This window comes from Cebidichthys violaceus, unplaced genomic scaffold (genome assembly GCF_023349555.1).
Source record: "Cebidichthys violaceus isolate CVI_PGR_0920_01 unplaced genomic scaffold, fCebVio1.0.p SCAF_10, whole genome shotgun sequence".
Taxonomy (NCBI): Eukaryota; Metazoa; Chordata; class Actinopteri; order Perciformes; family Stichaeidae; genus Cebidichthys; species Cebidichthys violaceus.
In genome coordinates, this window is record NW_027176263.1 from 5,719,597 (window position 1) to 5,746,822 (window position 27,226).

Below are 27,226 nucleotides of genomic sequence, written 5' to 3' on the forward strand. Positions count from 1 at the left end.
ACATACAATACTACAACACGCTTAACGCTTGGAAAATAAAGGGCATCAACCTTCTTAAAGTCATTGCACAAACATAATTGACTAATACCTTCAGCTTCCTCTGCCTCAGAGCCAATCTTAGACTACAGCTCCACAATCTACTGTAACCAGGTAAGTAAGACATAGTGCTTTTGGACTGATAATTGGTTGCATGTGTGAAACACTCTTATTTCAGGATGCAAGGAAATTGATTCTGGACAATAAAGGCATTTCAACAATGTCTTGAAAAATGGCCTCATCTAAAACTTCAACAATGGCACCTCTGCACAAGAAATGCAAGATACATCTCTACCGAGCTCTAAAACATATTTAAGGTGATGGGTTGTCATACATTAGACAGCTCCTTGCTGTGAGTCCCAAACACTGACAGAGAGTTGTTGAAATGAGGCAGTTACTCTGTTGAAAAAGAGACAAGGAATTCACTTCATAATCTCCTGCTATAAATAGCTGACATCGTAACAAGACTAAGAGGGAGCGACTGAGAGATTGTAGGAAAAGAGTGACAGAGCAAGACACATGCTGTAAAGTAAGAGACAGAGGAGCCAAATGAATGATAGCTATCAGACAGTGGTAATGAGGTGACTGTCGAAGGAATTTAATCAGTGAAATTAATGTACGGAGGTTTGCGTCTCTCTTTTCCTTCTTTGTTCTTTCTCTGTAAATTCATTACAATTCCAAATGACCTCAGCAAGCTGCTTAATTCGTCATTCAACAGAAGTGGTGTAATGTCTTAGTTATCACAGTTCAATGTCCAGCAGCTTACCTACACCTCCGTCTTTGACAGCTTAACTACACAGCATTTCTTATTTTTACTATAGTACATTAAACATTTGCCACCCACCTCTATTTCTATGAAAAATGAGGAAACATGTAATGTGTTGTGGTAGTATTTAAAAAAGGTAGAATGAACGTTATACAAACAAAACCTTATAAATAAGGTTACTCCCTGCCTTTAAAGCAGCTGGCAGTCCAACAGTGGCATGTGTGGAAGGATTTATTGCAATTAAGCTTTGAAAACGTAATGTCCAAATCAATCACATGGCTGTAACATAACTAAATTGTATCTTTTTAATTATGTGGACCATCCTCAAAAAGAGGGATGGTGTATCAGGATTAAAAGGAAACATAAAAACACTGCTGGTATCTAAAAATGGATAAAAGAAGCATTCAAATATATATTAATCGATAAAGTATTTTTTCAAAGGAGCAAGAATAAGTTGACACAGGTGTGCATGTAAACTCCTTTAACTAATGGATGAGAGAATGGTATTGTATAAGTATTGGCTACATAAGAATATCATTTGTTCAATGTTCGGTTGTATTTTCTATGATCATTTGTTGGAAATTAATAAACCTAGCTAACATTTTGGAAAATCCCATCCCATTGTGAGGGATGTATGCTTGGTGAAGGAAGGATCAACTTCATGTCAGCTTTCACTAAACGGCTTTACACTTCACACCAGATTTCACTTTCAGACTGCTTGCAGCATTCTGTGGGGTCTGATGTCAGTAGAACACAAACTTATGCATGAATGTACTCGTGCATCCTAGTTGTCAATGTCACTCTTAAATGAGCACCATGATAAAAATGGCTATGAAAAGGACTTGAGTGGAAACAACAGCACGCTAAAGCAGACAACCATAACCGTCTTGTTTTCAGTCAAACACCATGAAGCTTAAGATAAACAGACATCAGACTGACAGGTGAGGGAGTAAAGCTTGTGGCTCTGCAGGTATGACAGAAAGCCTGTGGCAGACTGCACAAGGCCGTGTTTACATCTGAATAGCTTTCCCTGAAATAAATGGCATCAGCATTCCATGATCTGCTTAGGGCTGATCATTCTGCCAAATGCAGATCTAGAAAATGAGGCCATCCTGCTTTATTTATTTATTTATTTTTAAATGCACAAGTTGCTGCAGACAAGCAGACACTAAATTTCCTTCACAGACAGAGATAACAGACTTCCTCCGCATAGTATCGGCTCCTCGGAGAAACCTCTCTCAAATCACATAAATCTAATGCCAGCGATGTCAGGTAGGCCATTATAAACACACTCATAGTCGGAAAATACAGCTGGCATGCACAAAAACGCACACAGAGAGATATTTGAGGAAACATTGCCTACCCCCCCCCCCCCCCCCCCCCTCCTCAGAGGTCACAGACACACATCCTTGCAGCAAAAGCAATATCAAACATCCCCGACAAAGAACCTCCTCTGGAAAGGAAGTTCGCTTTTATGTGGTTTCCTATCTCTGTAAATGTCCAGCGGGAGGAAATGCAGGAGTGGGCAGCCGAGCGGGAGAGCGTCAGCAGACGAGAAATCTTAACTATGCACAGCAACAATAACCAGTGGAGAGCTTGGCGGACCACAGACGTCTCACCAGACCTAGAAGAACTGTGTCTCGCTAAAGAGATGTCAAGCATGTTAGAAAGTTTTGTTTCCATAAAAGCTATCGTCATATTTGAGAGCCTATTTTTTTACATGAGAGACTAACAAAGTGTCAGCCTCCAGCATCTGTGTGTGTGTGTGTGTGTGTGTCTGTGTTTATGCATGTATAATAAAACCACATCGAACTGAGATATCATGTAAAGTGAGACTGCAGGGGAGACAACCCCAGACTTTGTTTGCGCACAAATCTACAGCACTTGTGTGCGTTTGTGTGTGAATGAGCATGTCTGTCTGTTCTCTTATGGGCAAGATGTGAGCTTGCGGTTTCCTCTCTTCTTCTTCTTCCTCCTCCTCCTCCTCCTCCTCCTCCTCCTCTCTCATCTTTCTTCATCTTGGTCATAATTACATCAGTGTGTCCAAACAGGATATGAAAGAAAGAGAGACTGTGACCATCAAATTCAGAGCAGGACCATGTGGACGGTGACCGATCCCGGCTGTGCATCGAGTCAGGCTACATGGCAGTATTACAGATGCAATACCAGAGTCTAATTCAACAATAATGAGCGCTACCGTAAGACAGTACCAGAAGAACATGAAGGAAAAGTCAAATATGACAGTAAGAGTAGGGTATTGCTTTATAAAGAGAGCAAGAGATCCACAGATATGAGGGAGTATTTTTGTGACTCACATTTCCTCACTAGCCACACTTGGGGTCAGGCCTTTCCCCATGACATAAGTCATTATTTATGACTTGTGTGAAATAGTCGAGCAGCAGATAATTAGTTCAGCGCAGTGCCTCTGAATTAGCTCAGTTATTAGTGTGTGAACCATCAGTTCCCTTGTGATATAATCCTTCAACAACAGGCTCTGAGAAACAAAGAAATGCATACAGATGGGCTAAGAGGTCCCCTCAGCAAAGACAAGAGAAGAAGGGGTGAACTACTGACCAAGATTAATAATAAGTTACTGGTATAAACCACCAACTCAATAGCACTTCATTTAAGAAGAGACTCACAGTCCATAACAGCTTCTTTATAGCTAGCAGCTGCTTAGAGAAGCACCCGCTGGGGATATGACCACCCAATCTGAAGTGTAACATTTGAAACATTTCTTTTTAAATTCAGCATCCAGCCTGCTGAATACTAACTGCATGAGTTCTCCTTACTCCGCACTGTTGAATGTGCTTGAAGCTTTTGAAAGCAAGCTCTTTTCTGAGGAAAACAAGAAGATGAAGAGGAAAACAAGGCTGTTAACAGTGGAGCTGTGTGGGCATGTTGCAAAATAACCAACCTATGAGTGAAACCGTCATAGTGCTGCAAAACCACAGGACCACACCATCCACCAGAAACTTCTGTCTGTGCAAGAAAACCCTCTGCCATGCTCTCCTCTCCTATCCAGCCTCATCTCATTCTGCTTTTCTTCTCTCCTCTTCCTCATTTCTCCTTCTGTCCCCTCCTCCTCCTCCCCTCTCCAACAGGTTTTAAGCTCTGCCATTACATGTGACTGACTGCATTAATCTCCCCCTCCCCCCCTCATCCAGCTGCAGATTTGACACAAAGCTCTGTGATTTGGTGCATCAGTAGATGTGATATGCTAAGCGATAGACCGAGAGGGAAAAATATATATTTATAATCAGGTCACTCTGCCACTGAGGCCTTGTGTGGAGTTTCTGTGTGCACCTATTAGCAGCAATCACACTGCACAGAGAAGACGGCTGCCTCTCTTTAGCCTTTCACAGCATCAGTAACGTTGGGTGCCAGAGCACACGAGCAAAGAGAAAATAGAAAAAAACCTAAGGATGACAGAGCATAGGGGTGACTGAGTTCATATGTGCTGAATCCGACCAGATATGGTATTTTACAATATCCAGTACTCTAGCAATCTATGTGACAGCACACAGACAGCCATAACAGACAAAAAAACGATGATTATGTTAAAAAAAGGAAACATGCAAAGTCAATATAACAATGCTCATGGGGCATTCAAGTCATATACAGTATTTCTGTGCACCCCCACTCATCCTGAACAAAGGGCAGAGGCACCAGAGAAAGTGGGTCAACCTTTCACACTGAAGAGGTGGCAGATGCTCCTCTGAACCGCACAAACAAACATGTAGTACCGTCATGCACGCAGGCACATGTACTGACTGAAAAAAAACGACATACAGGGTTCAGAGTCCCCGATAGCTGGCGCTGAATACATGCAGATATGAAAGAAGACGAAGACAAACATAATGTAAATACATTCGTAACCCCAGACGTTACTGTGGTACTGCTGCTCGGCTGGATGGAGAGACGAACTGTTTCTGACCGTGCTCATTTTGCTCTCTATTTATCCACTCCTCTCCCTCTCTCTTACACACAGACACACACAAAAAAAACAAATGGACAAAACCACACATTCCTGGCAACTCTTTCATCTCTCGGCTGCTGCAGTAGAAGCGCTCTGCCATCACCATGGAGAAAGAAGGCCTCACCATCACAACCACTCAATGGAAACTGCAATGAGTCCCCTTTCCCTTTAATACATTCCTTTTTATGATCGTTTTTTCTTCATACACACCTTATATATGAATGTCAATGGATGTAGATATTATATGAAGCTTAGTGTTAATGTTAATGTAATGGATGTAGAGCGTACACCCTGCAGCGATGAAAATAATCACAACAATGACAACGTCGGCAGCATCAGCACCATCAACAAAAATAACACAAGAGACAAACATCCACAAGATATCTGTACCTGAATCTTCATTTTCCAACAGGAATTCATGTCTGGATCCTGAAGTCACCCCTTCACACACACACACACACACACACACACACACACACACACACACACACACACACACACACACACACACACACACACACACACACACACACACACACACACACACACACACACACACACACACACACACACACACACACACAAAATCAATCACACACACACACACACACACACACACACACCCCCTCACTCAGACAATGGTTCCTCAGGGAGGTTGCATGCCCCCTCTGTAAATCCTTGAGGTGAGCCGAGACCGAGACGGAGAAAGAAAGCGAGAGAGAGAGAGAGAGAGAGAGAGAGAGAGAGAGAGAGAGAGCGAGAGAGAGAGAGAGAGAGAAGCCTCTGCAAATACGGAAGTGGAGCCGAGGCAACAATGTCAGCCGTCGCCCTGGCGACTGCAGCTCCGGCGGCACAGTGCGGAAACAAAGACAGAGGAAAAGATGGGAGAGAGATGGCAGAGGGAGGGAGAACAAGCAGCTGCCCTACATTTTCTTCACACAAACACATACACACAACACAGTTGCAGAGCTGCTGCTGCTACTGCTACTTGTCCAGGCTTGTTCTCCCTCTCAGCTGCACACACACAAATACACACAGAGTCAATCCTGTACTGTAATCCCATTGGCCGAGCATCCACTTCCTCCAGCTGATCTTGGTGAGAGGTGGGGGAGGGGCAAACTGTTGTTGAATCATTCATGAGAGGGAGGTGGTGTCCTTTAAATAGACTCCCTCTGCTCTGCAAACTGAGCTTAACCTCAAAGTACCTTCCTCTAACTCTACTTAAGCCTGTCCTGCAACTTCCACCCACTACCACACACAGGCATGCATGCATACCCACACACACACTCACACACGCACACTGTTTCTTTCCTATGAATCTCTGACTGTTTTATGACAAAGAGTCAGCCACCAAACCTCTTAAAAACCACTATCATGGTCCACCAATCAGAAAGGCCGTTGCTGCAGGTTCCACCAATCCCCAGCAGGCACAGAGGGATGCAAGTTGGAGCAGAGATGAGAGAGGGTAATTTATTACACACGTCCGCATAGCTGTATTCAAGAGCAGAGTAACAACAAAGCACAATCACTCAAATACTGTGCAATACTACAGGCCAACGTCCACTAATAAACACACCAATTAAACCGTCTAATACAGCTATATGGGTTAGAATGATGATGCTTGTTTGTTCTGAAAGTAAGCCGATGAGGAGCAAGATGCTACCAACTTTTGATGGATAGGATCATGGAGGGCAGAGATAAGCAAACATCAAACATGGTGTGTTAATTGCAGCAATCCATCACCAGCAGGTCACATACAGTATTCACAGGCATTTGAAGTATCCCTTAAGCCCCCTAAGACTCAACATTGGGTTATTGTGGACTGTAAATTCATGCTGTGTTTAATTTATTTGACCAAATGTTGCAGAATTTACCCTGTTCAAAGGGTTAATATTGATGAAATACTTGGATTCATACCGTGGATGCTTACAACCTCAGGGCTTTAATGAGGACTTTGATGTGAAAGTTATGTTAGAAGTGAGGCTTACTGTTCTCCATCTACACACTAAGGATAGATCAGGTCCTTTCCATTGGCTAATGAGCTGAGCAGCACTTTACTTTCATTGAGTAACACTGCTTGAACGGCTTTGGCCTCTAAATACAGTCTTACAGCAGCTCCACTGGCCCCGGCTTGTGGACTTTGGCCAGCTCACACAACTAAGAGATTTTACACTTGTATACTTTACTTCATACTTCTACTCCACTACCTCTCACATGAAAATATTGTATTTTTTATTTATTTTACAGATATCTTATTAGTTAGTTAATTAGCAGATAATTACTATAATCACTATATAAACAGTAATAAAATACTATGCAAATTTGATTAGAAGATTGATTAACTTTAAACATCCCAACATAATAGTTATTGAAATGCTGTTCAGTTTTCACTTTTTCTGCATAATGAGTACTTTAACTGTAAAGTTCATCTTATTTATAATTCTTCTGTACTTTTATTTCAGTAAAATTTTGAATGAAGGACCTTTACTTGTAATAGAATACATTTATAATAATAATGATAACTTTATTTATACTGCAGTATTGCTATTTTTACTTAAGAAAAATATCTACTTTTTTTTTCACCAACTGCTGATTGTTTCTCCCAATGCCAATACCTCAATTTAGGATATCTGCCGATACATACTTCCCAATACGACAGCAAAGCTCTCTTTACCTCAGCAGCACTGCATTTTTTAAGACCACAGGATATGATTCAGCCATTAAAAGGATGCAGACAAAAAATATATAACTATATATGTATATATAAATATAATAATATAACTGCAGATGATGCAAGTGTAGCTTTCTGGTGGCTCAGCCAGCTAAGAGCCCAGTCACGTTAACAACATATAATGAGTTGGTGATCTTTCCGCACAGGTTGAGAGCAACACTGCAGGGCTTTCTAATGTAAAGCTAAGAGAAAAGGTGGGTTATAGAAAACAATGGTTTGACTGATTATAGGACCTGTCAGAAAATATCAATCACAGCTGATGTATAAACGCCTGGTCGAGTTCAAAGCAGGAAAGTGGGGCCATACAAAATCAGAGACCCGAGAGGAGAGGAGGTGATATATCGGAGAGTTGGACGGAGAGGTAAAGACAGAAATTTAAGGCAAAGTGTGAAGGGAAAGAAGAAAAAAAAAAAGAAGAAAGAGAAAACTGAGTGAGAAACATGTCAGATATCCCACTGGGCGTGAAATTGCGCTGTAATAGCCTTTTCAGTTCATATTCAAATACAGTCATGCATACTGATAAGTACAACACTAAAGCTTGTCTACCCTTCTGCAGGTTTCAATCAAATCTACCTCAAATTAGAGACCGAGATGAGGGGAGAGAGTGAAGGAATCGAAGAAGGGGAGAGATGGTCCGTGAGCAAAATCAAAGACAAACTCTTGAGAAATAATATGTTTTTTCCTTGGTTAATATTCTGTAAAATGTTGAATAACTGAACAGGGATCCTTTACTACTTATCTGCTGTAACCGTATGCAACGCTTTGATCTGGAGCTTTGCTTTTCATTTACATATCTGTGTAATGCAGCGGAGGATGGTTTCTGAGCCTCGTGTATTCATGGTACATAATCTTCAGACCAGAATACGCAAGCACAAACATTAAGTGGGCCATCACTGCGGCAACACGACACAATGCCACCAATTCACAAAATAACAAGAGGCTGACTGTAGAAGCTTTATTGATTTGTGGCTCTCCTCACTCTTGCCCAATATCTCACCATCTCTCAATTTTGGCACCCAATGGAGCACATCCATCTCGACTTGTGAAAGCCGATGGACATTTGTGGAAAGGGGCTGTGAGCTAACGTGACCGTCAGCGAGGCGGTCAGGTGAAGGGGAGGGGGGATAACTATTAAGTTTCAGGGAGCCACACTTTCAAAGGCTATTTCTGGCTGAGTTGGCGACAGAACTGTGGAGCATGCCACCTGATTACTGTGTTTAACAGACAAAATTCATACATTCACACTGGTGGCAAGATGACGCACATGCAAACAGTAACTAAGGATGTAGGAGGGGATCATTACAACACTAAGTTCCCAATGAAAACATTTGAAATAGATGATTCATTCAACAAAAAAGGAGTAGGACGCTGCTAAACGCACAACTCAGAGATGAATTCATTACTGATTTGGCCACATAACGGCGTTTGAAGTCCAGAAAGAACGTCAAGCACTCATTTGTATGTTTAAGTTACGATATAAAAGCTACATGGCTTACTCATGAGATGCATAAAAAAGTCCAGTTTGGACATTTTCAAAAGTTTTGCTATATGACTATAGTTGACTCGACTTGAATCAATTGGGACAACAGGTGGATATCATGGGTGTCATTCACGCAAACTCAAAAAAGTAAACGCAGTTCATCAGCCTTGAGTTGCCCATATATACTGTAATATGTAGGAGGGCCGACATCTGGTCATAATGAAAAACAATATGCATCATTTGTTCTGCGTTAGAATAATTGTCTCATAAATAAAAAAGGTTTTGAAATATACAGTATGTCAATTCCTTTGTTCAGTTCAGCACACGTTACAGTATTTTGTAATGTTCAAGGAATAGGGATTTGAGTCGCTCACCTCCAGGTTTGGCCTCAAACAAGTCTGAGCTGCAACTTATACGTCAGTCATGTTTAATTTAATTAATCTGGAGTCCAATCTGTCCACCCTGAGGAAAATCTGAACGTAGTGTTCTTCCCTTTAGAGTGCAATCTGCAAACGTCAGTTGTGATGTCTATTGTTTTCACAGTCTCCTAGTGTTTTCCCGACTGCAGACTTCAGTACAGAGAAGAAAAAGCTCTGTATCACTAATGAGTGACTCACTGTCATCGCATGGAGCATAACACACTGTACTTGAAAGAAATGTGGTGATAGACGGGGTCACAGTGTCTTATCAGAGCACTTGTAGTACTAAACAACTGAGTAGAGGCTGCATGGGACTGAACTGTAATATCTCAAAAAGACAATACTGAAGTGTATCAGTCTGTGGCAAGTTTGAGCCAGAGCTCACTAGAATAGCACATTCACCCGTACATAGTCATTATCCAATACAATGCTACAACATTCAAAAGTACCCGCAGGTTTGGATCTCATATGGAAGGTAAAGCACCACAAACTGCAGGTCAATGCTAAAAAGACTGATCTTAGGCTTTTTAATGATTTCCTCTCAGAGGGTTGAGGTCCTGGCTTATGTTTGTTATCTCACACACACACACACACACACACACACACACACACACACACACACACACACAAACATCACATTAAAGATTTGCGTTAGTCAGCAGCAACACAGCCCTCTCTTTAACATCTGCCAGCAACTGGGTTTATCAGTGTTTGGAAAAAAAAAAAAAAAAAAAAAGCACCTGCAGAATTCACTGTGCAGACTGAAGCATCGACTTTATCAGTCTCCACATCAGCACCTGGGGCTAATGATAACCTTCTAAATTAGATTAGTATTTCATCAGTGCATTAGGTCCTATGAGGAGCAGGGACGTCAGCAGAAACTAGCGACAGAGGTAGACCCTGCGTAACACTTTCAGTAGCATGGATCAATGAATCCTAAATACTTCCCAAGTTGCAGCAGCAGTGCAAATAGGTACGATGAGAATCTCTCTAACTTAACACGATGGAAGAGCTCATTGTGCTGTTCTACTATCAAGCTGATGTCTCCGGCATCAGATGGTCCGACCACGAGATAGACGAACAGAAGCGGCTAAAACACCAGCACAGATATTAAAATTCAAAATGATGATTGACCACAAATGTACACAGTTTACTAAGTTCTTCTTACTGACTAAAGATAATAACAGTATTATGTGAAGTAAAATCATCGGGCAGGCCAAGTCTGGATTTAGCTCCGTCTCCTATAAACATCAGCAGCCTGATAAAGATAAATACAATTGCTATCCTGTATTTTTTTCAAATAAGATGCAATAGCAGTCTCATGTCTCTGTCTTTCAATTTCCCAGACCTCATCAGCCTTTGCAGGAAAGGAGAACGGAATATTTTTCAAAGGCTGTCTGAAAATGACTGACATACTCCATCCAGCCATCTCTTCAAAAAATTCATTGGTGCTGAGCTTTTGCTATAAATGTGCATCACTAGAGGAATGACCTCAGTGTACATATGTATTAAAAATAAAGGAAACTAGCTATGACATCATCAATCACCACCTGCTGTTGAACAGATGGTGCCCCATTATTTACCCTAGACGGGTGGAGAAGTATGCATTGCAAATATAAGAATTGGGGTATTTTAAACACATGCACACACTCAGAATACAATAATATTCTCTTCGACCACAGCTGCACTTTTACTTTTCCTGCACTTCAAGGATCTGATTAGGATTTTCTGGTTGTAAGCAGCTTCCTAGAAGCATTCGAACCCTCAGCGTGGAGCTCCTGGCACACAAACATGCCTGGGGGTATAAAGCTCCCTCATCCGAACCTTCCATCCTTGCCTCACCCACAGCACACAACATGGTCAACATAACCTCCGTGAAAGGTCTTAGCTATTATGTGGAGAAACAGCAGTGACGCAATGTTGAAATGGCACAAAGTTGAACTGTTGTATCTCTGAACTAGCTGAACAGAAACATCTCTACACAGAAAGGCAAACTTCACAAAGAGGAAGTATAAATAATTCCTCTAAGTCCTACTATTAGAGGACATAGTCCTCAGAGGTGTGTTGTTTTGCAGATGAACAAAAGACTGCACTAAACAGAATCTACTCAGATTCAGTTTTTTTTCTTTCCAATTTAGCTTGTTTCCAGCGTGAGATGCCTTAATGTTCTGTACCAGTGGGCTGCAACTCCATTCACTCTTTATACTACAGCTACCTGAACCAAGTAACCTTGGATTTACACATCCTCTTTCTCGCCCACCTCCGTGTACTAATGATGAAGGATGGAGCAATGAATCTGTCCCCAACCCACCTACTCCAATCACCATTTTTAGGTTCTGGTCTCATTTGGCTCCCAGATACTGTAAATGCGGTCCAGAGGAGCAGCAGCAATTTACATTTAAAAGCTAGTCGTCTTACATGCATCATGCCTGCAATTCAGTGAAAGGTACATTTGCATTTTTAATGTCTGAAAATGCTCAAACGCTCCGAAGGGAAAAAAAAAAAGGGAGCTCTTATAGCTTGTCATTACAAAAAAAAGTTCACAAAGTTTAAGGTGAAAACAGGTCACATTTTGGTAAATCTGTCTTGAGGGTGCACCACAGACATGGACAACCCATTGTACTGGTTTGGAGGGAGGCTACAAGAGCGAGTGTTGTGATGCATTAGAAGGCAGTTGCTGGGTCCAATCCCCTGGACTTGCAAGGACAGAGGAACAGAGAGGCACTCGAAGCTCAGATACACTATTTGCTCTACTGCCCTCTGCTGACCTGGTCCTGTACATAGGCGCAACTCAACTTCAAAACAAAACCTTTATTGGGGACGAAAGAGTGAGGCTTTATTTTACGGGTCCATTTTTACCTGATAATAATACAAATATTTAATTAAAGTTTCATGACAAGACCTATAACATTTGGTACTAATGATGGAGAAAATAGATAAAAGTCTGATACTGTTATTTTAGTTTGTTTATGAATAGTAGAGCAATTTTATGGAGAAACTTCCTCCTTCTTCTTCTACATTTAATATTATATTCTTCACATCTGTTGAATTGTGTGACTAACTCTTGGTTATCCTATATTAGCATTTAATTGCAATTACTAACTGAAAGTGTAGCAATTAAACACAGTCTCTATTAAACCTTTGGTAAAAGTTGGTTGCCCAAAAGTGAATAGGAAATGAATTATTAAATCAAACAAAACTATTAGGAATTTACCAAAATAGGAGTTAATAAGAGAATTATGCATGTCCAACAGCAAAATGTAATGACTAATGCAATGTTATTCATGTATTTCAACATAATGACAGGATTGATGGTTTTTGGTGAGTCACGCTGACTTCTTTACAAGATACAGGAAATGTGACCTTCACCCCAGGGAAACAAGACGCTCTATTCACACTAAACGCATCACTCTCCTCTGCTGTAGTCTCAAACATCCAAACACCACAATCCGGTAGACATCAGCTGTCTCTGAACTGAAGCTTGACGTAGCATTTTTCACATGCCTCCATGACCACTGCTGCTCACATTAAGTAAAGGGGAGCGCAGAGCCAAAGCTTACATGCAGCGCTGAATGCGCTAGCTCCTTGGGGCATCGAGGTTGTCTCTGTGAAAGATAACTGCCCAGCGTAACAAACCTTTAACTATTAGGCCTCCCATTCGCCAATATGATCCACTTCACCTCCGGGTTAGGAGGAGAGAGACAGAGAGAGACAGAGATGGAGGAAGGTGTGCAAAGGAGCAGACTGCATTTTACAGCCGGTCTTTTGAAGTGATAAGCATGAAGTCAAAATCCAATCGCTCCCAGCTGGTCCACACTCCAACCTTTACTTTTTTTTCATTTCTATCTCCCACTGCTGCCATCGGAAATTCTGCCATTCCCTATCCTCCTCTACATCCCCCCCCCCCCTCTCTCTACATTTCATCTTCATTTTCTACCGACTCAATTTACGCAAACCTTCCAATCTCACTCCACCCTGTCAATATTTGTCTGGTCAGCTCTCCGTCTGTGTGCAGACAGTTTTAAACAAATATCATCCTAAAGAGCACTGTTTCCACATGAAGTGGGACTGAAATCAGCTCTCAAAGAGGGAGCAGATGGTGATATTTTCCTGATGACATCTTTTGGCTTTTATAGCAATTTCCCACCGCTTGTTCCATCCCTCCCCTTTTCATCAAACTGAAGGCCTTACAACAAGTTCAACAACCTTTCCTTAAAGTTCAGAGCCTTGTGGGCTGCTTGCTCAGCCCAGAGTAAACAGTGTTAAAGAGGGAAGTTGCTTCAAATAGACACACACAAGAATTACATTTCATGTTAAAACTCAAACTGGGGACTGCTGTGCTCCAAGCTCAAAAACTAAAAATGCATCATTCACATTTTTGCAGTAAAATTACTAAGTGGTGATTACATATTAATTCCACTTAGATAAATAATCATGCCTGTATTGCACATTTCAGAGACATAAGCGGCTATTTAGAATTTGTGAGAGATAGCTGGGAGAAAAGATGTCAACCAGCGAATAACACAGATATCAAATGTCCTCAGGAGAAGACAGATAACATTTTTATGGAAGCAGCATCTTTTACATTCTCCTCATTTGTACAAAGTGCCCCTTTTCTGCAGCTAGAATTTCAGCCGTTTGTTCAGCGGAGTAATCCAACTCCCTGGGAGACCAACAGCGGTCTATACGTTTTGTATTGTTGGATTTGCACACACACACACACACACACACACACACACACACACACACACACACACACACACACACACACACACACACACACACACACACACACACACACACACACACACACACACACACACACACACACACACACACACACACACACACACACACACCAAGAGGTTTGCTGCCAATCCAAGAGAAAAATCCTTTCCCCCTGCCCAGATCTGCACACTTCCTGGAGTCAGTGTGTGCAGCCTTAAACACAGTGGACTCTGTTCAGGGTCAACAACTGAGGAAGTTCACAAATCACACCAACATGCCATTTAAAATAAGGAATATACAAAAACAAACAAGTCTTAAGTGTGTGCACTTAAGGCAACAATGTGCAAACACTATCAGTTGTCACGATTGACTGCATATGTGCTTTGAAGATAATGCTCAACATGCGCTGCTTTAACAGATTCATAATGTGACAACGCCATCAGAGTGGAGAGATAAATGTGTTCTCTCATTCAAACATCTAAACACTTTTTCCCCTTCCAAGAAGCTGAGCAACTGCATCCCTGGCCTCAACTGGTTTGGTGGACAACTCTGAAACAAACATTGGGCGCACGTGCAAGTGTGTACAAAGCATTCCCAAACATTAGTGCTAATATGAGCAGTGTGCTTCTGTGTGTGAGCCAAAGATATCAATTTGAGTTTGTTAACCTTAAACTGGATAATGGTTAAGAGGTGCAGTCTGTAACATAAAACCTTATTAAAGGATTCCTTGTGGTGTGAAGTCAAAAGACAATGCTGGTATAAGTAGCAGCTCCACAAAGTCCTTGGGAGGTAGTTTTCATGGCGATGACACAGCCTCTCTGCCTGGATTACCCCCATGCTCCTCTTGTTTCAGTGGCCTGAGATTTTCCTGTGTCACATACAGCACCATCATAATCTATTAGCAAGCCGGAGGGAGGCAACAGCCCTGCAAGAGTAAAAAAGTGTGTTCGTGCATGCAAGCATTCAAAAGACACAGGCTGATTGCTGTCACCCCTGACAGCGTGACCGGAGGCAACAGATAATGGAGTAGCCACCAGCCTCCTTAGGCATGTGTGGAAGGTGCCGTGGGTTCAGATAAACACATCAATCAAAATGACAAAGGACTGACAGCTCCTGCTTCTACAAATGGACTTCACCTCAATTTCACAGAGACAACATTTTTCTCATTCATGTTACCCTTGCAAAAGGCTTGAAATCAGGACATTGGTTTAGATGGCGGAGGACGCTGGTCCTTCGAGAGACCACTACCTAAAGCAAAGTGGGGAAACCACAGCGCTCCTGGCACATAAACCGTTTGACAGCTCTGACAGAAGCAAAGCTGAGGGATGCTGGGGTGGACAGCAGGCTACTTCTTCACATTCTGCCTCTGATGCTCCAGTCCTGCCAATAGTACTATTATTTGGTCTTTGCTCCGTTTCTACAGCAACAACATGCTCCTCTCTCGCTCTCACTTCCTTCAAGCGGTTTACAACTGAGCGTAATTGTCCTCTCTTTCACCTTATCTTCTTATTCTCTAACCTGGACCCTCTCTCTGTGCTTGTTCAGTGTGTTCTATCTGTACACAATTTCTCCTCTTGGCAGGCAGAGGTGAACGCCGGGCTGCAGTTGTCGGTACTCTGCAGAGCTCAGTGAACGCCTCATCATGAGACCAGGTATAATGTTGCTGCATTCATGCAGCTGTACTGTCCACAGGTGGAAGAGGGATAAGATAAGTACTGTGCACACAATTTCATGGGTTAAAAAGTGGCTTATGACCTGTGATACATGGCATCATGACTCCAGCTGCCATTATCTTCATCGGTTACTCTTTTATCATGAACTGGTCCAGTGGTGCAACAATTGAAAAATAGTATATTCAGGGTCAAAAGGCAACATTAGTTTCAAACACTTACTGCAATAGTAATTAATTTACATAAAATTCTCTGTGCCTAAAAATGTCTAAGAGTACAGCACTGATCTTGAGACAGTAGATTTCATCTCTCTAAAAAATCCTCATAAGATGAATCTTTGTTGAGACACTTGCTGTCTGCCTGCTGTAAGTGGATCATACGATTTCAGAATGTGCTCTGGGCTTCAAGCAGCACAAATTTCCAAGCAACAAACATCTGGTATTGTACTGCCTATGAGAGCTCTTTGTGGATGCTGTCTTTCTTCATTCTTTACAATATAACAAGAACATATCTCCCCCCCCCCCCCCCCGTAAAGCACAATAGAGGAAAAGTAGCAGGTTGGTCTATTAGATAACTGTTCTTGGTGTACAACGGGGCTCTCACCGTTGATTTAGAAACAAAGCTAATGGAGTTTTTTTCTGATTTGTCCATTTAATTCAAAGATTCAATATTTTTGAAAGAATGATGTGGGATGAAAGCTTACTTTGCTATTTAGCACCTCTCCTACAATAACAATATTATATATAAATGATCTGAAAAAAAAACGAGTTACTAATGATCACAGATGATCAGCACATCAAAGATGGGCAACAAATATATATTACTCTGTATATTACTCTATACTCTATGAGTTTCCTTTCTGCCATGTGTGCCAAGGATAAATATAAAGTGTTATTGTCTTAGTGACTGGTGAAAACAATGTTTTCTTTGTTTCTTTCTTTTAACGCCACTCCTTTATACAAATATCACATTACATATTGTGCAAATATTACCAGTGGCCTTTAGACTGCTTTCATTTTCAATTTAAAATTAGTTCCACAGATTTTAGCTGCACCTTAACTTTTGAAAACATGTGCAAAGCTGACAGTTGCAATTTACTCAAAGACGAGAATGACATCTGGCTAAATTTAACTGATATCTTTAAATTCAAACAAGTCTAAATCAGCTCTTTTTCCAGTCTCTCAGACTGACTCTGCAGATGTTAATTATCGCCTCCACTCTTTGGCTCTCTTGTCTACAGCATAAACAACTGGAGTAAATCGGTCTTGTTTTGTTCCATCCTGAGAAAAAGTCCCCAAAGCCTAAATCAAAGGTAATGACTGGTTACTCCACTATTTAAGGCTTTCAGTAAAGTGGTGCAAGGTCACAGTCATGTCATTCTGGTCATACACAAAAAACTGACGCAGAAACAGCTTATTAATACATAAGTCTCATTTAAATAGTTTTGGCCATCATTCCAATCGGTAATAGAAAACATTGTACCCATTCCCCTAACAGTTGAGATCTGAATGATGTTTGCCATGCTAGCCATCTCTACTTTAGTATGTTAATATGCTAACATCTGCTAATTGCTTATCAGTGAACACAAGCCCAGCTGAGGCTGATGGGTCATTAGTTTTGCCACAAAGTCAGTGGATCACCAAAGTCACTAGGATCGACATTGAAATATCTAGAGGGTAGTTTCTAGTTCTACTCATAGACTGCACTAAGAATCATCCCCCCCCCCCCCCCCCCCCCATGTGTGCCCTATAGCTCATGGTAGCAGAATTACAGTATAAGCAGTCACGGCATTTTATACAGACATGTGAGAATAGTCTGTAACTGAGACAACCTCTGCAGCTGTTGGGCATCTGCCTCCCCAGACAGCAACAAGGTGCAGTTCACGGTGTGGTCACAGGAGTGAATTCATAGGCGGAGAGATTAACTGCGCTAATCTTCCACTGGATAACACCATGAGAGGATGATGGAGGAGGATGAAAAAGAGGAGGTGGTGGGAGGAGGGAGGGGAGGAGAAGTTGGAGAAAGACAGATCAAGACATTTAGAGTGATGGGGATTGGACAAAAGGAAGATGCAGTCTCATTGTAAGAGACTCTAGTGTGTATTTCTGCCTAAACTGCCTCCTCCCCTAAATGAAAAACAATTGGGAACCTCATCATCATATCTTACTGGAAAGCGTCTGACTGCTCACTATCTTTCACTTAATGCACAAGAGAATTATTATGTGCCTGTGCACTTGCCATAAACTGAACACCACAATACAGTATGACAGAGCTATGAGTCCTATCAGACTCATTACACAGCTGGGGTGTACGGCTGCATAAAACTAGCATTCATCAGGCAGCTACTGTGTGTCAGACTCCACAGAACAAGCTGCTGTGAGGGGAACATGTGCAGCGTCTCCTCGGGAAGATGAATATGGCCGCTGTGGGAGAGCTCAGAGAGCCTCCTCCATTGATCTGGCTGGCGGTGGCTGAATGTTCAGGGCCATGTGAGTCACAGAAGCCAAATCAGCATGTCACAGTCTCAATTAAACGGTCTCCTGAGACTCCCCAGAGAGATACCTTCCAGTGAGCAGAAGTGCGACAGAAGCACTCAAAGACTGAGGCAGCAGCTTCTCAAAGAGGAGAGAGGAGCGGCAGACGCAGCCTTTTATTTCTCCCACCTGGAAATAATTTCATTAACTTCATCCGTGTTTTTTTTTGTTCATCTCTGTCAGTCTGCATGTCGGTCTCTGGTTATCTGCTGGCTCTTCACTTGTGTCTCTGTGAACTTTATCCACAGTCAATTCTACAACAGAGATATTCAAAATCTGAGAAACGCACCTTGGTAACTGTATGTAAAAATTGAATTGGTTCCTTTAAATTTATTCTGGCAAAAATCTGTGGCTTTCATAGCCGAGAGCTTTTTGTGTTCAGGTGTACTTTCTGTTCCTGTTGTGTGTGACAGGCAGAACACATTTCCGTAGGTTAACAGGTTAATAGCCATACATCTGTCAGATTAGGTTATAAATCATCCCACATTCTAAATCGTGAGATTATCATTTGTAAATGTGTTTTACCAAAGAGAACATTTGAAAGCAGCTTGCTGAGCCTTCTTATTTAACAGTTATGCTCTGAAAGTGTGTCTATGCGTGTGTGGGCGGAAGGCAATGGGGCAGGGGTTAATTAGAAGACACAGTTTCCTCTGAATGCCTCTCCCTCTGCTAATAGCTGCTCTTCTGAAACTGAGAGCTGAAATACACACAGTGCCCACTGACACTGGATACAAAGCAAACTCTCCTTTTACTATCATACAAGATCATGCCATGCCTACTAGAATAGAGCAGTAAGGGGACTGCAATTATTTCATTAACAGGGACGTGCGGTCAGGGGAGGCAGGGGAGGCAGAGCCTCACCTGTCATCATGAAAAATAAAAAACAAATAATGATAAAATAAAAAATATATATTTCTCTACTGATCTGTGCTATACATGTAATTTCTGAATGATTCCAATCATTTCAAGCATTTTTATAATCAAAATCGCTGAATTTGCGCATGTCCTGTTCAAACAGAGAGGAGACAGTGAGTTGAGGCAGCGACGAGCCTCACCTCACCTCAGATTGTGAATCCCTCACTAGCTGGGTTGACCACTGTTATATTTGTAGACACTTTTATTATATGTCCTTTCTTTCCATAGAATAGGTAATGTATTTCATGTCTGTGTAGAACATATTTAGTATTGCTGATCTGACATTAAACCGCAGTGAAAAAGCATAGAGAGGCAAACACTACTCTGCCTCAATAAAGGGGGCGTGCGAGAGCCCACGGGTCGGGTTTATGCTTGTTCTGTCGTTGCTCTTCTTCTACACTTCTCTTCTTCTTCTTGTATTTTGCTTTGACCGCAAAAATGTAAGATTCAATATCTAAGCTTAAAAATGTCTCAAAAAACAAGGAAATATGACCAAATCAACAGCAATTCAACGTCGGACAGGTAAAGTAACCTTTTATGTGTTTGTTGTTCTCTTTATACATCCGTGGTTGTTACACAGATTATCGCGGAATCTCACGATTTTCGCAGGTGGCGCCCGCGAGCGCTCCGCTTCTGAAACGCTCCCGGTGGAATCAAATACGTACCTTACCTATGTGTGAGTAAATAATGCTGATATGAAATATGAACAACAACCAGTAGTCAATGTGCAAGCTGCCAATTGAATGGTGATTTAAGCTACTCTATTGGGTTCATATATTTGTAAATCTGACTGGAGTCAGTGCCTCACCAGCCACGAGCCTCACCGCACGTCACTGCTTCTCAATGTCTATTTTCTGCAGTTACGGGTTAATTGTAATGGCATATATAAAACTAAATATAGCACAGAGTGTCAGAGCTTCCCAAACAAAGTAAAATAACTTGTGGAGCCATCACAGAAGGTAAGGAAGCAAAGTCCTTCCTTACAACTCTCAAGGCCCTCAAAGTCCTGGCCGTCATGTCGGCTCTTTCACATTTAATGAAGTTTTTTCGCACTTCAACCTCAAGTGGCTCAGCGCAGCCGGGTCCTCCGGGGAACTCGAGCAAGTCTTGCACAGACGGGCTGACTAACAACACCAGCTGCTGACATGGGGATGTGTTTGTATGTACCTGCACGTCCTTGCATGATGAGACAAGAGAGTCAAGAGGAAGAAAAATAACAGCAGCGGGTTAATGTGCTGCAGTTAATATACTATTGGTCCGACAAGTTAGTGCTGAAACAATGAGTCGATTATTCAAATAGTCTTGGATGCATCAAGCAAAAATGGCAAACACTTAGCGGATTCAGCTTCTCAAATGTGAGAATGTTATTTTCTCTGTTATTTATCATTGTAAATTGAATATCTTTGGTCATACAATACAAACAATGTGTAGATGTAACTATGATGGGCACTTTCACTAGGTTTTGACATTTAATAAACTCAAATATATATCAAAAAGATAACAGATCTCTTAAAAGCTAATGAAATTCATCAAATCAAGTTAGTTACAGCCCCACCTACTGCCAGTACACAGAAGCCCTACAGAAAAAGATTTACTCTTTAACTTTGTATTTACTGTATATCAACAGCTAAAGACGGGGTGTTGCAGAGTTTGTTAATCTTTCTGAATTCCAAGAGAGGCCTACACAAATTAGGTTAGTTTGCTGACACACAACATTCATACCTTTATGAAAACATCTTCCAGAATAAATAGAATCCCATTCTGCGTAAGTGTTATCTTCTCTCTCCAGCTTCTGCTTAGTAGACAGGCTGGGGAACCCGTTTGGCCTCAGAACATCTACACCAGGATGAACGTACGGCTTGTGTATGTGTGTTTTTATGTACCTATGTGTGTGAGAAGGGGAGAAAATATGTGCACACATTTTTACATTTGTGTAACCTGAATATTAAATGGATTAACACCAACACATCATTTCTGAATGCACCAGTAAAAACACTAATATGACAAAATCTTTTGTATTTGTAACTTTGAAGTCAGCAAAATAAACACCCTCTGCTTCCAACTAGAAGTGACCACCTTAAGTTTAGTCCTAATGTACTCAAGTCACATATGTAAATACTTCTTCTCCTGATAATTCAGCATTTCATGCCTAGTTTAGCCAGCCCCAAGGCTTTCTGGGTGATTATCATGGCATTTCCATTTGCAAGCCTCCGGGCACTGCAATCTGGAAGAGAATGATTTGGACAGTTTAGATGCACCAAATGTTTGGAAAAGATTTCTCTGCCTCAAGGCCCAGAAACATATTTTTTAAATATCTTTAAACACATTTAATCAAACCTACATTTTTTGGACTATATTTTTCAGATTTAGTAGTGCTGGGTGTAAACAGGCTACCCTGCTATTTGCCATCTCAGCCAAAAAGCTTCAACTGCACCAAAAGTGCAAGAACGCCATTTCAAGTGAACTAGTTATGTCACTATACGAGAAGCGCTTCATTAAATCAGCAAAGACAGACACATTAAACAGCCTGAAGGCCGTGTTGATGCTGTGTTGATGCTGTGGTGGTCAGTGTTTGATGAAGGTGGGCTGGGTGGAGAACCAAGATCAGTGCAGAGGAGCTCTGCAGCTATTATAACTGTCCTTGAACTTTGACACACGCTTATTGAAGGACAAAGCTTCCAGCGCTCTCTGTGCTTTCATGAAAAATACATGCAGGATCAAAAGGGCGGGTATCAAGTATCACAGTGTTCAGTGCATGCGCAGTCACAGAGATATAGAGATATACTGATAAATATAATATCAGTGTGAGCGAGGTCATGCACGTTGGTGTGACATGTGTTAATGTGAAAATGAAAGCTACAGCTGTGTCCACTGAAGCGTTGCTATATTTCTCAGCTCTGCTGGAAATACAATAATCACATGTTACATCTCATATATATTTATATATTTACAGTAAAAATGTCACCAAGTGACATTGCTGTTGGGGTTAAAGATGTATGATAATCAACAAACAAACAATGGCAGCTCAGTCAGTATGCATTTTTCAGATATACCACAAGACGTTCTCCTTCCCTACCTGCCAACCTGTGCCAGAGGTTAATTTATTGTCAACTCATGCATAATTCAATTAATTCAATCGCTGCTCACCTTATCAAAAACCCCAGACTCAAATAAATCTGACCATATTATTTGGCAATGCTGAGAGCTGTCAGGGAACTTTTATTTTTTTCCCCCCAACAAAATAAAACTTTAGCTCTCCAAGTCTTTTGAAGCCGTTTTAAAAATATTTGTTAAACCTCAATTTATCTACAAGAGTTCTGAAGGGGAGGACCCACAGTGCACAGACAAAGTGCCCACAAGCACATACCCAAAGAGGATTTTGAAAAAGACAAATGAACTTGAGTGGAGCTGGAGGAGAGAGGCAAGTAAAGGGCCAGCAACAGTTAAAGATGTGTTGCTTTCTAAAGGAGCAGCTGACCAACTCTGAATTCTAAGTAGAGGAAAGTTCTGCTTTTTTTTCTTTTTCTTGAGGCGCTAAAAGACCAGTTGTGTTGTCTAAGAGGGCCAGATGGGCTTGTGCTCTGTGACTAAACTCTGGGCGCACGCACGCACGCACACACGCACACCTCCAGGGCTCTCAAGCTAATCAGCATTCAAAGTAAACGCTCTCTCCTCTCTTCCTACACTCTGTTTCTTCTTTCTCTACTCTGCTGATGGTTCCACAGGGAGGACGGGAGTCGCTGCTGCTGCTGCTTATCCACTTATTCCTCAGGGGGGAAAAGGGAGGCTCAGCCAGCAGGAGACAGACGGAGGGAGAGAATGATGCTGAGCAGAGAGACGCAGGGTTCGATCTTCACAATGTTAGCAAGCATGGCGGCAGAGAGAAACCAAACGCCCCCGCAGACATTGACAGCTTACAGTTTCACTTTTATTCCCCAGCAAACTAAGGTAACCTTGCTACGCCTGCTCTTAAGTTTAAACCCCTTAATCCTGTTAACCGTGCATTGTACAAAAAGATATTTCAGCTACACAAACTCACACCTGTATTTGACTGAAGAATTTGCAAGAAATTAAATTAGTTCAGAGTGAATCCCAGTTTACTTTCACTTCTGCAATGACAAGGCAGAATTTTGAGCCTCATAGTGGAAATAGATTGGGCTAGTAAATTAATCAACAGTGACGTACGTGTGTGTGTGTGTGTGTGTGTGTGTGTGTGTGAGTGAGTATATGTATATATATATATATATATATATATATATATATATATATATATATATATAAAGTAAAAATACATGTCAGCACCAGTTTACAGCTTGTTTGCAGTCAGTTTAACAGAACAGGAGGCGGAAACACAGCACCATATGCAGCACGAAGAAGCCTCTTAAGAACACCTGTGCTGCTGCACTTAGTGCCCAGGATCTATTGTGAGTGGACGAGGCCGAGGAGAAAGGGCAGCCTACGGACATATTGTCTTAGCACCTCGCTTTGTTCCAGAGCTCAAAAAAGAAACTGCACTCTGAGAGCACTTCACTGTGATGTTTGATGCCAGTGAAGTACAGAGACAGAGAGGGACAAAAGACAGTAAAGATTGATGAGGTGCATGTGAGACCAAGAACTGATTTTGATGGGACACTTGACTTTATTAGTTATTGACAAATCTAAAAGTGATAACTATCGCAGAATCGAATAAATGTCCTGATTATTCTGAATGATGGCCAGATGTGAGAGCTTTAAACATCTGAGAGTAATCTTTGGATTCTGAGAAAAGTCAGATTTCATAGAATAAAGTCAGAATCCTAAATCAGAAATCTGTGAGAGGCTCAGATGAACTTTTCAGATGTGGCACTAATCCTCTTCCGTTAGGCCTGATAGATTGCTTGAGGCCTGTATTTTAGACCTTTTTTGCAACTATCCTGACTGGTATTTTACTATTATTTTACCAATTTGTTTTGCAAAATTGAAGTAGAGACGATTTACAAAATCCCATGAAAGTTACAAAATCCTATATTTGGTCGGCTACCACTATTCACAAATGGATAAGCAGACCAGACTCTGACCAGCCTCATTAAACGAAAACCTCTGCTCAACCCAAAGGCAGCACAGAACTAATTTGTTTGTGAGAGAAATGTTGTATTGCATAATTTATGTCGCTGTGTTAGGATTGACACCCCTGGCGTTAAAAAAAATTAACTTCCTGATTGTTCTCTGGTGAATGACTACAGGACAGCTCGGGTAACTTTCTCCACCTGCCAACCCCCTTTAACTCTTAAGGTATTTGCTTTTGTCTACGTCTAGTTGATATTTAAGCCAGTCTTTCAATAGGTTCTTTTAACAAAGAGATGTCTTGTAAAAATAAAAATGTCACACTGCCAAACCTAGTTTAAAAACAATGGCAAGACAAACAAAAAAGGAACCGATATGATATAGTTTTTAAGGCATCTGGCAACAATGTTTTTCCAGTGGGTGTGTGAGTGACAGTAGAGCATAATTTACAGTGGTGCCGTTATGGAAACAGTCACCACACTTGCAACAATTATAAATCTAAAATTGTCATAAGACCAATTTGAAGTTGTTTTTTCGCTGTGGTAAAAACTGAGGGAGCTATTTTTCAATGTGTATAAAAATGAATGGTAGCCTGTACTTTTTTTCTGGAGGGAGAAAAAACAGGCTGTCATCAACTTTATTAAATGTGTGCATACACTCATGAATAGTGTATTTTCATTCTTCCTGGATTCTTCCTGGCAATCTATATGCACACTAAGAGATAATGGAGAACCTTTCGACAAGTCCTCCAAATAAAAACAACAAAATACATCCTCAGTCCATTACATGCAGAACGACCCATATAAGCAGTTTATGACATGGCGCCAGTTTGTCCGTGCCTGAAATGAGTTATTAATCACGGTTGAAAAGTAAATCTGCTTTATGTGACGACGTGAAGGTTAAAGTCCCAGTGAAACGGGAGTTAGAGCGTCTTTAGCTTCTGTACTGCGACGTATTTCACAGTGCAACACATTGGTTGAGCAGTGTACAGAAACAAGAGGGGTGTAAATCAAATCTTTCACATTTGATTGGACCACTAGAAAGTGGGCGGACTTAAAAGTCTAGTGCGATGGACATCATGACACTATTGGTTGAAATTGGTTTGTACTCACAAGTAGGTGATCTAAAAAGGGTTTAAATGGCATTTTTCATCCCGAAAGATGTAAGTCGCAAACAGCTGTCGCTCTTCCCCCAGTTGATTATAGAGAATTGCTCACAAATTCAAAATATATCCAGCCCTCTGATGTTGTTATGCGAGTGCTTTGAATGTTAAATTAAGGCCTATTCTTCGATTTTGAAATAGCAATGTTGTTATCTATGAATGATGAATAATCCTTTGTTTCATTACCACATTGTCCACCCCGACCTCATCCCTCGGCGGACTTTGTCGCTCTGTAGCAATGTCACACTTCTTCCTGTTTTGCTCCCAATGGACAAGACTCACTCGATATTACTCCTTTATCTCTCTCTACTGGACTTGTTTGGGAGATGTGCAGGAAATAAATAAAATGTGTGACATGAGATTAGTCTACAAGTCCGTTTGCGGGGCTAAGATCATACCCCCCTATTATAGAATTTCTCTGTAGGATAAATACTACACTTTATGGGATGAAACCAGCCCATAATACTCAGCTGTATACCCAGCCTTTTAACTCTTCACATACCTGCTTGTCCTTGTCCTTGTCCTTGTCCTTAGTTTTCCCACTGCCTGACACCCGCGATGAGGTGACATCACGGGGGATGACAGAGATTTGGTGCAGTGGCATGTTCATCCCAGCAGAGCAAACCAGGGACGTTCACACACACACTTCCTGTCCTGCTGCCAGAGCAAAGGGCATGATGGTCTGAACTGCGACACCTTGTCCGCACTGCCCTGCAGAGGACACAGAGAGGACAGATGGAGATTAACTACGAGGTAATTGAAATCACATTCAAATAACAAATAATACTGTGTGTATATATGTGTGTGTGTGTGTCTCTCTCTCTCTATATATATATATATATATATATATATATATATATATATATATATATATATATATATATATATATATCTCTATCTCTATCTCACTGCATCTGGAGGAAGTCCACAATAACAAACATGAAATGAAAGTCAGCACGATGAAATGAAAGTGGCACAGCTTCATCACTTTACATGTAAATATAATGCATTAGTTTTATTCCTTACATTTTCTGCTGTATTTGTGTGTAAAAATAGTAAAACATTATTTCTTATAGCTGTTAAGTGTTCTATTCTAATCTATATTTCTATCACTAAAGATTTAGAAACGCCATGTACGTGGGATAAGGAGATAAGAAGACAAAAATGGATACATAGAATGTTTGCAAAAGAATAATCAAAATGGATGATTTTGTATTATTTAGGATTTTTTTACTTTGTCTTTAAATCATGAACCACACAAAAGCAGGCCCATGAACTTTTCCTGTTGCTGACCGACAGTACATTGTAAGACATTTTGAGCTAAACTCAAACCATCAAAGGAACAGTCGTCTCTTGTGATTTTCCACAGAATGTCTCAGAATAGCACAAGCACAGGGTGTAATAGCCGAAGTGTGTAATAAATCACAACATGATCTGCAAGATTAATTCACTTTTTACTAAAAACCGAAAATGATTTCCACAAAAGAGAGAACAAATGGTCCATGTGGTTCAGTCATGTGGTGAGTCATGAAAGCGGCAGCAGTATAGGGCTGTCCTGGGGAGTTACACAAGAGGTTTTACATAAGGGTTGTTTTAACTTCAGTTAATGCGGCCATCTGTACTGCCACTGACAGCAATTAAGCCTCAGCTCCTCACCACTAGTCCGTGTGTATGTGTCCGTGTTTGCACGCAGGCCCGTTTGCCAAGCAGATCCTCAAGCTCCGCAGTATGAAAATGACAGGATTAAGAAACCAAAAATCAAG

At 41.2% G+C, this 27,226-nt stretch overlaps 1 protein-coding gene across 2 annotated transcripts in view; it reads right to left on the bottom strand.

Annotated features, from left to right (window-relative positions):
- Positions 1 to 27,226, bottom strand: part of marchf8 (membrane-associated ring finger (C3HC4) 8) — a 69,872-nt gene that overhangs the window by 25,765 nt on the left and 16,881 nt on the right. For both annotated transcript variants that reach the window (XM_068722219.1, XM_068722227.1), the window contains exon 2: positions 25,966 to 26,174. In XM_068722219.1, the coding sequence (XP_068578320.1) occupies positions 25,966 to 26,073 (108 nt within the window). In that variant the 5' untranslated portion in view covers positions 26,074 to 26,174. The remainder of the gene's footprint in view (positions 1 to 25,965; positions 26,175 to 27,226) is intronic.